The sequence below is a fragment of the Cadophora gregata genome (assembly GCF_030347475.1).
Source record: "Cadophora gregata isolate MNR1 chromosome Unknown scaffold_8, whole genome shotgun sequence".
Classification (NCBI taxonomy): Eukaryota; Fungi; Ascomycota; class Leotiomycetes; order Helotiales; family Ploettnerulaceae; genus Cadophora; species Cadophora gregata.
Window position 1 is genome coordinate 2,309,760 of NW_026695931.1, and position 12,979 is coordinate 2,322,738.

The window sequence follows — 12,979 nt, forward strand, 5'->3', positions numbered from 1 at the left end:
TCTTATTGTGTTCTGTAAAAGGTCACGCCAGATTGCCGAAGACGATCGAGCCAAAAGAAAGCAAGTGGTGCAACCAGGCCGGAGGCCATAGCACTAAGCTCGAGTCCGAGTGTACTACACCCGGCGAAGGATCAGACTACTGCGAGGCAAGGTTTGGATCTCACCATTTGCTGGTTTCCATCAAGCGCACCAACGACCTCAACAACTGGACTGTTCGTTCGTACCGCATTCCACACGGAGGGGGTGAAGGGATATCAGAACATTCTGCGGCAGTAACATGACGAGGAAGCAAATGCAAGAGAATGCAAGGACTTGCTTTCATCGCTGCTGATCCGTGTTGATACGTGGAGCGTGCGAGCGAGACCTTTGCTACCAAAGCGGCAGTGGATGGACGTGGTCATATTATATCACATCAGATGTGATAGAGATGAGCTTGGGCCATGGTGGAGAGTCAATCGAGGTGCAGCGCTCTGGTGTGTCTTGTTCTTGTCTTGTCTTGTCTCTTGCCTTGTCTGTTGTCTTGTCTTGTCTTGTCTCTTGTCTTGTCCTGAATTGTCTAGCCTTTGCTGCTCGAGTTTTTCCTGTGAAAGAGGTCTGGCACGTGGCGGGTCGGATCGCCTCGCAAGCACGTTGCTTACCTAGGTAGGTACTTTAGCTGCCTCGACCCAGGACGCGGACTTGTTTTGTTTACACTAACGAACCTTAAACTTTGGCTGCACTTGGAAACGGAGAATTCTCCGTCGTTGCGAGACCTGTCCATCTGATGCTGGGCACCAATACTAGCCCGGCAGTTATATCTTCACTTTCCATGCCCATGTCCATGTCTATGTCCATTGCCCATTCTCTTTGGCAATGTCTTGAAGCCCCACAGGCGCGTGCAAGGATCGACAGGATCGGAAAGGTGCGTCTCGCTTCAGGAGCTTGGGCCCTTCCTTTCCTCAACGGCACCGCCCTGCCGCCCTCACACCTTGAAAGGAAACTTTGAACCGTCTGATCACAGACATCCTCATCTCTCTCGTACTATTGACAATTGCTCCCCTCCCCTCTCCTCCCCTCCGAGTCTCTGTCCAATGCCCCTCCCACGATCTTGAGAAGAACAAGAACTTCCCGCCGGCATCAGCACTCGGACCCATCCCAACTGCAGCCCAAACCGCGATCGCCGCAGCCACTTCTGCAGCTATCGCATTCTAACGCCTCCTCTCCTCACGAACTCCTCCTCCTCCCAGACAAACCCCACGGGATCTCAAGCATTCAAAGTCCGACGATCCCCCACGGCTGCATATCTGGAAGAATCTGCCGACTGAGTTGGACGAGCAGCAAAGGAACGAAGGGCCATGGTCCAGCCAAAAGCGAGTCTGATACGCACCTTGAAGTTGACCTCGAGCCAATGCCGGCATGCCCATACACGAGCTGGTCCGTACAGCTCTTCAATTGCGCAACTTCTAGACAACGGTCCGCAGGATGCCAGCAAGGTGGTGATCAATGGCTTCATCAGGTCAATCAGGAATCAGAAGCAGAAGTCATTTGTCTCTGTGGGAGATGGAACGACGGCGAAGTCATTACAAGCTGTGCTGAGGCCAGAACAAGCACAGAGGTCTGGAAATAGCTCAGTATTGTATCGTACGGGCTTACGCTGATCATCTAAATAGTCTCACGACTGGGACGGCAGCACGGTTCACAGGAGCTTGGAGGCCATCACCGAATACCAAGGCCCAAAGCCACGAGCTCGTTGTAGAAGATGTCGACATATTTGGCACTGCCGATCCGGTCGTACGTAGGACCATATTCTAAGACATATGCGCAGCCCAAGTGCTGACGCAATTTCCAGACATTCCCTTTGCAGAAGAAATGGCATACACCTGAGTATCTTCGGACGATGCCCCATATGCGAGGACGAACCCAGACAAATTCGACTTTACTTCGTTTGCGTTCAGATGCCATAGCTGCTGTGACTGGAATGTTTCATCAGAATGGATTCACGCAGACCCACACCCCAATAATCACATCGTCAGATTGCGAGGGGGCGGGGGAGGTTTTCCATGTTGGTAGTGCACACAAGGGGAAGATTACCAAAGAAGATCACGGCACATTTTTCAGGTCTCCGAAATATCTAACCGTTTCAAGTCAACTACATCTAGAGGCTTTGGCACAATCAGTCGGTAACGTCTGGACACTATCACCGACATTCCGAGCCGAGAAAAGCGAAACTGCACGGCATCTGAGCGAGTTTTACATGCTGGAGGCAGAATTGAATTTCACTGAAGATATGAATGATGTAATGAATGTGCTACAGGACACTTTCAGAGCTGTCACCGACAGCCTTGAAAGCCGATCTAGGGTCGCAATAGAGCTACTTGGAAGCGGAACTTCTCCAGACGAATCAGTCAGTCGAGAGAAGGAACTGTTGCGACGCTGGCGTGGTGGCTCTGAGGAATTCCATCGAATCACCTACACCGACGCTATCAAGCTTCTTCGTTCAAGCCTGCACAAATTTGAGCACGAACCTAAATGGGGCGCCGCCCTCCAAGCCGAACATGAACGCTATATTGCGACCACTTTGGGATCAACAGATGCTTCAGTGGTACCGGTTTTTGTCACCCACTACCCAAAGGCCATCAAACCATTCTACATGCTGCCTTCCTCCAGCAATGAAGATGGTCGCGAAACCGTGGAGTGTTTCGATTTGCTCGTCCCCGAGGCGTGTGAAATTGCAGGTGGTTCCATGCGTGAATATCGCTTGGAGCCACTCATCCGATCCATGCAGGCCAACAAGATGATTCCACCTGGTACCAACCTTTCAGACAAGGAACTCGGCGACCTGAAATGGTACGTTGATCTACGAAGATGGGGTAGTGCACCTCATGGAGGATTCGGTCTGGGCTTTGACCGATTGTTGGGATATCTTGGACTTGTGCCAAATATCAGGGAGGTTGTGACGTTCCCTCGTTGGGTAGGACGCTGTGACTGCTAAGGGCCTATCGTCACCTGTACAGTATATCTGTTGTAATACCATAATCAGCACGGAAATCCTGCACCCGACCCCCGAATTTTACTCCCTGGGATTTTACTCGGTCACACGCGTATACATGTCCCATTCTCCAAGTTGCTCCTCGGGAACACGGCTCCTAGGCTCAACTTTCCGTTAATGGTTCTAGGAACAGACAAGCCGGCCTCCAACTCGGCCCTTCCCTTGACCCTCGTCATACACCGAAGTGCCCGGTCACAAGAACTTTTAGAGACATTCAACATTATTCGTGCAATCTACCACATTTTCTTTCAGCTATCTTTCTATGAATAACCTGCTCAACCCTCCAATTCTCGACTTTGCCAACAACTGCGCCTTATCGCTACACACATGAAACACTGACGACCTCACAGGCGACCAAATATCACAAACCCCAACATCCGGATGAACTGCCAGGGCAGACTTCGGCAGCAAGCGCCACCAACATCGTCGGACCCCAAAATTGTCCGATTCCAAACCCTGAAATTCAAGCGCAGAATCTCACCTGCATCGGAACGGCTACTCCCTTCCCCATTCTCTGCGGTGCAGCCGGTATCTGCTGTTTCGAGAGGTATGTATGTCAACTACGCGTATCATATTGTAATAAGGCCAGCGTTTGGATCAATTGAAATACTCAACATGCTTAAATCTGGAATGTTTGCATAGCCGCTCGCTTCTCCTTCGAGATACTGCAGCAGAGCAAACTCAAATCCGTATCTGCAAACCCAAATCCCTAATTAGGAAGTCAAGGAGGCAAGTATGGTGCCATGCGATGCGATGCGCCTCGGACATCTGCCACATCTGGCATGCACCGGCAGTTCGTGGGTTGATCTTTGGATTCGAGTGATTAACCTGCTGGGCGGCTACGCCTCCCACAGAATAGACAGTTCATGGCCATCATCGACCTGCGCCTTTCTGCAGCGGCAGATGATATGCATCCGGTTTCCTATCCTCCCCATTCTTTTACAGCCACCCATTCAAACCCTTTCCAAGCGGCTATGGAACTTTCCGTGCCGCCGACACGCGCGGGGGACAGGACGAGACGACAGGGTCGCATGCATGCGTGCATACGGACCCATCGACCCATCTGAAGGTTCTCGCTCCACCATTCGCACTCACACGTCTCTCAAGAGCAGTGGAATCATTCTTGCATGATTTCTCCAAGGCACGTAATTTCAAGATTTCTGCACAGAGTAAGAAGCAAGGAGGTACAGGTACAGGGTCCTAGTGGATCGACTGTAGTGTGTGCCTGGTTGTGATACACAGCCTGCGTTTGCAGCGCCTAAATCGACTCACCTGCAGGAACGATGCAAAATGATCCTAGGATCAGCGAAATACCACGATATCCCCTAGGAATCTCGTGTTCTGTGCGCTCTCATTCGACAATTGTTTCGTTTGTTGCGGGTACTATCTTATTATGATCTCTGCTGTGGTAGTAGTGCAACTCTCAATCAGATTATGAGAGGGGAACGACAAGGGTAAGCTGCAGGTGCGGTGCGGCGCGGGGCGGACGGGGAACGGAACGGCTATGTACGAGCCTATTTTAACACCAGGGTATATCTGGTGAGTGGTTCCATTGGACGGCAAGGGAGGGTAGAGGGGCATGAATAGATTAAAATTGCTTGATCGGGAAGCTATTGCGCCTGTGCTTTTCCAACTTTATTGTTGCTTTCTTTTGCTCGATTCGAATGAGACTTGTGCTGATCGTGAAAGAGAATAGGGCTGAGATCTGCGGTGATGGCTTGTTGGGAGCGGTGATCGCGAGTCAGTTAGAATAATGGCATGGTGGGAGAGCCTAGAGCATATTGCCAACCGAGTCCTGTATGCGACCCTCGTCACCACATTTGTCCATACAATCTCATCATCTCCAGAGACTGGAAGTGACCCCACAAGGCGCAAGAGGACACCTGAGCAGACTTGGACGTGGTATCTCACGAAATCTGCCTACCATGACCTTATTTTGAAACAGAAAATCGCTCAATCACCGCATGTTCACACCAATTGTCTATACAATACCTGCAAGGCATACCGAGTGGGAAATTCCGGTGCTCGATCGAAGTGAAGTGAAGTCGAGATAGAGTTGGGGGCTGATCACCAACAAAACGACCCTTGCATCCATTCTGCGCTTTCCAGCCCCCAAGCCGAAACTTCTCCCCCCTCCCTTCTCCCCCCAGCTACCATAGTTCGAATCCCAAGTATCTCCAGCTCTCAGTACCGATCGAAAAGAGGGCTGCAGATAGTGAGAAAACGGATAGGATGAACTGGCATCTTCCAGGTCCCGGATCATGGGGGCTTTTTCCCGTCCCAGCAAATGCGCTTTTGACGTGAAGGCGTTGACGCTTGGTTCACACTTTATTCTTTGCCGTTACGAGGCGCTTGGAATAGGGCTCGGACCGAATGATGGGTATTTGCTTGGGGGCCAAGCTTTCACCTTCGCTCTCAAAAGAGGGTGAATACCTCCGGTCTTTGGCCGGGGCTTCAGTCCCCAGTGTTAGTCTTGCGGTTTCATTCGCTAGTCACATTGTATCGCGAGGTACTGTTACAAAACATATCATCCAGGCCCGGCCGCCCGGCCAGAGTAGCTTGTTGGGTTGCATTGGTAGATGGGTGGGTTTGTATGAGACCAATAAATGGGTACTCGTCTGGTACAACAATTCTCCTCCTCATCCAGTCAGTCATTCTATCTGACAGAGTGTTCCGTTTGTCAGTCTCGAGATAGACACCGACCGACCTCGAACCCCTCCCATTTCTTCAGCGGGGCAAGGAGCCAGGCAGGGCAGGCAGGCAGTGTCACACCCGCGCCTAACCGCCCGCCCGCACCCCTACCCTTTCTATATATTCTTCCTTACAGTGTCTGCATGTACAAGCATGTAACTGTACACACCAAAACACATGCAGCAGCCTGTTATCTGGCGGGTCGGTCGAGGCGGAGGCGCGCGGAGGCCAGGCGAGGCGCCACTCCCGTCTCGTCCCCCCTGGTCCTGCAGCCAGTTGCAGCCGCTGCGCTTTCTTCACTTTGAATAATAATATTCATTTATTCATTATTTGAATATCTTGAATGTATTTTATTTTTTGTTATTTTCCTTTTGCTGCCACACGACCCACCCACACCTACACACAGGGCAGGGGGTCGTACATCAAGTAGCCGCGCCGGACCTGCGGTTACTGCCCCTCCTTTCCCTTCCCTGTTGCTTTTCCTCCCTTACCTTGTCAACACTTTGACTCATCGGAGGTGGGCTGAACAAGCCAGGCAGCTGGAGGATAATGTCTACGGGTCCGCTTGCTTGCTTTCTTGCCTGCTCGCTTGCTTGTTGCTTCCCCAAGGAGACAACCTCTGTACTGCGAGTACACTGGGCTGAGACTTCACAAGAGTAGGAGGAGAGTTCTCATTACAGTAGAGTAAACCTGAAACCAAGCGCAGAGGTGGCGCAGCCGCGTACATCTGCATCTGTATCAGCCTGTCTATCTATCTTTGTATCTCCAACTTCATTTGCGCTTCATTTTTTATTCAGCTTTGCTCAGCTGTCTGCCTGTTTATCTTTCGATCTATCTGTTTGTAATACGTGATGGCTGATGGGAGGCATTCTTTCCTAGGGAGGGGAGGGTGAAAAAGTTGGGTGGTGAGTCAGTGAGTGAGTGGGTATCGGAGGGTGGTGGTCTGATAGTCAGTCAATCATCAGCTGAGTTGGAGAGTGAGTGTAAGCGAGCGAGCGCTCAGTAAAGTTTTCATGGGCTCACGAATGATCAGGATACGATCCTCGATTATTGACTTTCGCCCTCTTTTCAGGAAGTGAGCCGTCTTTATGAACAGCAACTTGTAATCTAGCGAGTTTGAAGCTACTTTTTGTACTTTATAGATTCTCCTGAGTCCGAAGAAGCATACTGCACCCCAGTGTGGTGGTGTGAAGGCAGAAGAGAGGGATTTCGACTTTTTTTGGCTTCGCAGCTTGGTACTCAACGAAAGTAATCCTTCATTCTTAGGAAGTAAAATCCACTTGCATGAATAAATGACAACGAGACCCTCTGTTATTTCCGCTCTCTTTCAGACTTCCTGGCTATGTTCTCGTCTAAGTAACAACTCCCGAGATCTTTCAATCCACACTTTCTCCTTCTCCTTCTCCTTCTCCTTCTCGTCATCTCAACAACATCATAACGAAAACTCAAAGCAAGTAAGTAAGTAGGTCCTAGATACCTCTCCCCACCCACTCTTTCCCGAGGAAATATACCACCCACCCACCCACTCTACCCAGCTACCTACCTACACCTCTTGATTTCTGACCTCCGAAGTGGCAATCGGTCCGGCCCAGCTCGACTACATCCTACCAACCCATCCTACCAACCAACCAATGGTCCCACGGCACAGCTACCTACCTACCATGATGGGATTTATTATACATAATATAAAACACCAACTTAATCTTCAGCGTATAATTTTCAGCCTTCAGCCTTAGCTACTTGTTGCTTGCATGGAATGTGAAATGTGAAACAGGGAAGGTGGAAGATGAAACGTGAAACATTCCCAACAATAGAGATAACGTAGGACTGTGAGGTACCTCACGGGTAAAGTAGTAGTGCTGTACCTGTATCTGTACTTGTACCAGTCAGGGAGGGGGTAGGCTCGCTCGTTCACTCACCTACAGGAACAGCAACAGGAACAAGAACCAGGGAGAGGGGGAAGGGGAGAAGGAGAAAAGAAAGGAAAGTTTGTTATAAGCGCAAGGGTGCGGCGCAGGTAATCATACAGTACAGTCCTAACACTGTATCTTCGGAGATCAAGAGATGTACGCATGCAATGTATCATTCACCTTTCAGCCCTCTGCTCAGCTGGGGTCCAGCTCAGATCAGATCAGCTCGGGTCGGGTTGGGGGTTATCTGTTTGTCTTTGTGTCTGTCTCTCTGATTGTTTGATAAACAAGTATCCAGTATCAAACAAATGTATATGTAGAAACATTTGTATGCGTGGGAGTATGTTTGGACGTATTCATAGATCAGATCAGATCTGCAGTCTTTTTCTCCACTTGTTCACTTGCCCACTTGCACCATTCAACCTTACCCACCTGCTTCCCCCTTCCCGCTAGTTTTTTTCTTCACCTGCTTCCCCGCCGGCAAGTCCAACACTACAGATCCCATCCCATCACACAACACCACTTCCCAATATAGAGCCATACAAAACAAAACAAAACAAAAACAATCACATAACACATAACACAAGCATAACAGAAACATAACACAAATCTGCCTCACACAAATCCAACCCTCTCCCTCCATCCATCCATCCCTCCCTCCATCCATCCGTTCGTACGTTTCAGATATATTATATTACAGTACATGCCGCATCAGGCATCAGGCATCAAATAGGGAGATATTCTCGCCCCCACGTGGGCCCCCGCCTGCCGTCTCCTCCCTTCCAAGACAGGTGAGAGAGGTGAGAGAGATTCTTTCTTACTTGCCTCGTAATTTTTTAGTTGGTAGAAGAGTGGAGTGATAGGAAATGATAGGAAATGATAAGATGTGATAGGAAGTGGTACCACTACCTGCCTGCCTACCTGCCTGCCGGGCCCAGCCGGTGTCCGGTGCTCGGTGTGAGCTAGCTTTGGTAACGAGAAATGAAGCCATCTTGATAGAAGAGTTGGGGGAAAAAAAGGTCAGAGAGACTGCGGTGGAGGTAGATAGATAGATATCTACCAAGCAAGTCAAGCAAGCAAGTCAAGCAGTGAAGTCAAGTCCAGTCCAGTAAAGAGATGAACAAAATGGAAAATCAATGAAAATCAATGAATCCATCCATATCTTGCATACCATCTCATCTAAATCAAGGATCAAATGCGAAAACCACTCTCGCACTGTCAACAGAACCTCCTCAACGCTCATTGACTGTGAGAAGATCCAAAAAAAAAATGCAATTTTTGAGACACAAAGTTTGGAAGAGGCATGGGAAAGCTATGCATGTGTGTTCTCATCTTGTCATTTCTCTCGATTAATTCTCTCAGCAAAATTCATCGATCTAGCTAGGATGTTGGTCTCCTCATTCCCTCCAAAACCCGAGTCCAATCCCAATCCCAAAAGCCACCCCACCCCAACTCCACGCAGGCAAATATACTTTTTTTCTCTCGTCCCCGTCCCTCTCACTTCGCTCCCAGCCCGTAAATAGAAGAACAGCAAACATAAACCACCGCCATATAGTTATATAGGCATATAAAAAACGTCAGATCCCCTTGCCTCCCTGCCCTGTTCCGGTTCCTAGAAACGCCAATCGCAATGCAATGAAATGTGTATAAAAAAATTCATTAGATCCCCAATCCCGAATCCCGAGTTCAATCGATCCATGCTGTATATGCTGCGCTACGCGTGCTGTGCTGGAGTGGTGTATCATGTATCTGTGCTATGAAAAGCAAACGCACGCACGCACGCGCGCACGCCATGATGAAGAACGAATGTATGTTGTATGCATGGAGGCTGCAATGCCGCTGCAAAGATGTTCTGTCATGATTTGGAAAACAAATCTGCCTGCCACCAAGTGCGCTCGCTGTATGAAGAGTCGTATTTGTACAATTGAAAATTGAGGACGTGATGGTGATCATCGTCCATTCGCGCAAGTTCGCAAAATTAGATCATGAACTTCTTGTCCAAAACCCGGATAGCTCTCTGGTCCTCACCAACGATGTTCAACTTCTCGTGAGGGATGTCTGTTGGCCTTTGGTTGTCACCATTAGTGGCCTTGGGGCTCTTGCTACCTGTGCGGCTGCTGTTGCTCTTGTTGTCTGAAATGACTGAGACAGAGTCTGTAGCATGTACCAAGTGTGAGATGCTTGGGATGCTTTGAGCTTGAGAAGTTCCATTGGCTTTTGGAGTGTCCTTTGGAGAAGCTGGTCGATCCCCAGGGGGCGTGCTTGGTTGTGATGTAGACTGTGGCTGAGAGGTAGCTTGAGGTGGTGTGGATGTTCTTTGGGGTTCGGGGATTTGAACAGGAGGTAGGGAGATGGGAGGACCTGAGAGGCGAGGGTCAAGCAGAGAAGGTGTTTGCAGAGCCCTCTGTGCAAGTGCCTGTTGCTCTGCGACAAGTCTAGCTTGGGCAACACGTGGACTTGGGTTTGGTGCGTAACTAGGCATCAAGTTCGCGGCGGTTGCAGTGCTCATACCTCTCGACGAGACTGGAGGGGGTGGTGGGGGAAGCGACGAATCGGAGAGAGGCGGAGGTGGTCGGTCATAGATAGATTGCTGATGAGGCATCATGCCATTTGGTAAGTGGCCATTGGGCATGTGCGGGCTGTGATGTTGGTATGGTGAGGTATGAGCCGAGCCAGGAGGTGGTGGAAGAGGAGAGTACATTGGGCCAGGGTAATGCGGGTAAGGTGGAGTAGCAGCAGGCGAAGGCGGCCACGAGTAGCCTGGTTGGTATCCATATGGTGGAGGAGGGTGGCCTCGATGTGGTGAGTGCATTGGCTGATGTGGCATATACGGGCTGTGCTGCATTGGTGCTCTTGTGACTGCTGGTCCTTGTGCCTCGTGTACTGTTGACTCGGGGTACATTCCTTTGACTGGGACAATGTGTCGAAGTTGTGGATCTGTTGTAGGCATAGGGAGCTCTGGGGCACCCGGGTGTGGGCGAGAGTAGTAGCTGATCAGATGTAGATGTTGACCAGTGGATGTGGTAATGCTGAACGACTGCTTCATCAGACCGTCTGGCTTGTATCTGTATCCATCTGGTCCCTCGCCATCCATGTCAAGATCCTCGTCACTTCCTCTTCCACTGTCTGGAGTCTTTCCATTTGATCGTCGCACTGGTGGTGGAACGAATTGACCTCCTCCCCTCTTGCCCTCCATCTCTCTGTATGTCAAAAAGCTGCCAGAAACCCTGCTCGCACTCCATGACTTTCCATCCGTCCATCTTCTCATGCCTGCTTCCCTCTCATCCCACACGAAGACAGACCCGGACTTTATAGACTGTCTCTCCTTCTCCGATAACCTTCTCTGAACCCGAGGTAATAAACCTAATCGGCAGGCTTCGAATAGCTTGATCGCATCCGCAGGGGACCGTACGTGGCCGTAATATGTATCCATCTTGTCTGTAGATGTCTGTGCCGCTCAATTGAGTCTCGATGTGCTAGTAGCTTGGTGTGTTGAGCTCAAGGAATGGTGTCCTTATACTTCAGCACATGCCTCGGAACTAGAGTTGCCTGCTTTTATTGCTTGGTCGAACTCGGAGTCTATCTTTAGACGTCTCGTGCAGATCCAGCAGCTCTACGCGGCCTTGGTAGTTAGAAGAAGCTTGAGTGGCAGGTCACTGAGTACCGTTTAGTACTGTTTGGGGGGTGGAAGATCGTGAAGCTGAAACGTTTCGCGATTGATCCTCGTCGCTTCAGATGAAAGGTTAGCAACGGGGTCGTCCCACTCTCGCAAAATGGGGAAGTCGACGCGGACTTGAGACACGGTGAAGCACAAGGTGACAGAAGCTTAAACTAAGCTTCTGGGCAGTTCTGCGCGTAGTCCTGCCCTTCGGGGGAGGCTCTGCCCAGGCGAATCTGATACAGCGACAAGCTGCATAGAATTACTCGCATGCATCCGAGGGTTGAACGGGTAGAGGGAGGAGGACAGAAGAATGAATGCATGCGACCGCTCGAAGGCGGCTGGGGAAGAGGGAGGAAACTCTGGGCAGGAGTGCAATTGTGCCGTGGTGCGGGAAGCCGCAATGACAATGACGCAAGTAACACCAGCTTGTGCGCTGCCGTGTCCAATACTGTCGAGTGCGCAAAGCTGTGCGGACAAAGAAGTAAAAATAACGTACCTTGTTGCTCAAAATAAACAATTCGGAGACAGAATGAAGCTATTCCCAGATGTCGATTTAGGAATGCTTGAGTGAAGATAGTGTGGTGGGGAGAGCTTGCTCGTCTGGGAAGAAGTGAATTGGAAATCGGCGGAAGTCCGGACAATTGTCGGCCGATGATCTTGGGCGATCACGGGACTCTGATAATGGTTCGAGTGGGTTTTGACTTGGGAGTTGGGACCTTGGAATTCCTAAAGTGACGCCGAGTCCCGAGTCTCGAGTCTCGAGTATCCTCAATTGTCTTTCCCTGTATCCGTGCAGATAAGACGTCCCTTCAATTGTATGATTGACAACTTGACAACTTGATCTATCGAGTGCTGCCTCTGAAATGCCGTTGTCGTCCTCGTAAGAATGTCTTAATCAGCTGTATCGTACTGTGCGGCAGTGCTAGATGCTGATGCTGATGCTGATGCTGATGCTGATGCTGAGTGCTGAATGCTGAATGGCTTTGCCGTGCGATGCGATGCGATGCGATGCGTTGCGGTGTCGTGTCGTGAAGTGAAGTGATGCTCCAGTCCAGTCCAGTGCAGTCCAGTCCAGTCCAGTGCCTTTCCTTCTCTTCTCCAGAGACGTACAAACGGGCGGATGTCTGCGGTATATCAAGTCCTGTGCAACTGCGCTAGCCACTTAGCAAAGACAAAGCCGTTTAGGGAGCGTTCTCTGTCTCTCATCCGCGCAGTCCAGCAGTCCAGTACTAGTAGTCCCTCACACTCAAAGTTGGCGGATTGGATTGGCATTGGCCCAAATTATCTTAGATTAGGTTTTGCTTGGCAAGGGTGCCGGGGTTCTGGGCATGGGTGCAAGGGTGTGGTGGTGTGGTGTGGTGTGGTGTGAGGGGGCCTTGGGGCCGCTAGAGACGCTACTGTGAGATCAAATCTCTCTAGGCTCGAAGGGGTACTATATTTCTGGTGGGCCATCGAGCAAGCTGTCACTTATTGGTACTGTAGTAGTGGAGCAGCAGCAGCAGCAGCAGCAGCAGCATGGCATCAGCCAGGGCAGGCCAGGGCAGGCCAGGGCAGGGCACTGCATCCTGGCAACGGATAGGGATCATTATGTGCATGCCAGAACAGAAAAATCCTAAATACGGTACCGAGCTGCTGCAAGTGTTTGTGACTTGAAGATGTTGGGAACAATTGGGATTATTGCTTGGGTTG

At 50.3% G+C, this 12,979-nt stretch overlaps 2 protein-coding genes across 2 annotated transcripts; one reads left to right on the forward strand and one right to left on the reverse strand.

Annotated features, from left to right (window-relative positions):
- Nucleotides 1–1,334: 1,334 nt before the first annotated feature.
- On the forward strand, nt 1,335–8,746 carry SLM5 (asparaginyl-tRNA synthetase; the record flags this gene model as incomplete). The annotated part of the gene is made up of 6 exons (XM_058507933.1): nt 1,335–1,594; nt 1,650–1,770; nt 1,829–4,567; nt 4,720–5,649; nt 5,713–6,702; nt 6,753–8,746. 3 exons carry the CDS (start codon nt 1,335–1,337, stop codon nt 2,969–2,971), a joined length of 1,524 nt encoding a protein of 507 aa, XP_058357104.1. The 3' UTR covers nt 2,972–4,567; nt 4,720–5,649; nt 5,713–6,702; nt 6,753–8,746.
- Nucleotides 8,747–8,949: 203 nt separating this feature from the next.
- Nucleotides 8,950–12,522, reverse strand: ONS95_014277 (uncharacterized protein). Its single transcript, XM_058507934.1, has 2 exons — nt 11,787–12,522; nt 8,950–11,358 (listed from the first exon to the last, which is right to left on the reverse strand). Exon 2 carries the CDS (start codon nt 11,060–11,062, stop codon nt 9,608–9,610), a length of 1,455 nt encoding a protein of 484 aa, XP_058357105.1. The 5' UTR covers nt 11,063–11,358; nt 11,787–12,522; the 3' UTR covers nt 8,950–9,607.
- Nucleotides 12,523–12,979: the final 457 nt, after the last annotated feature.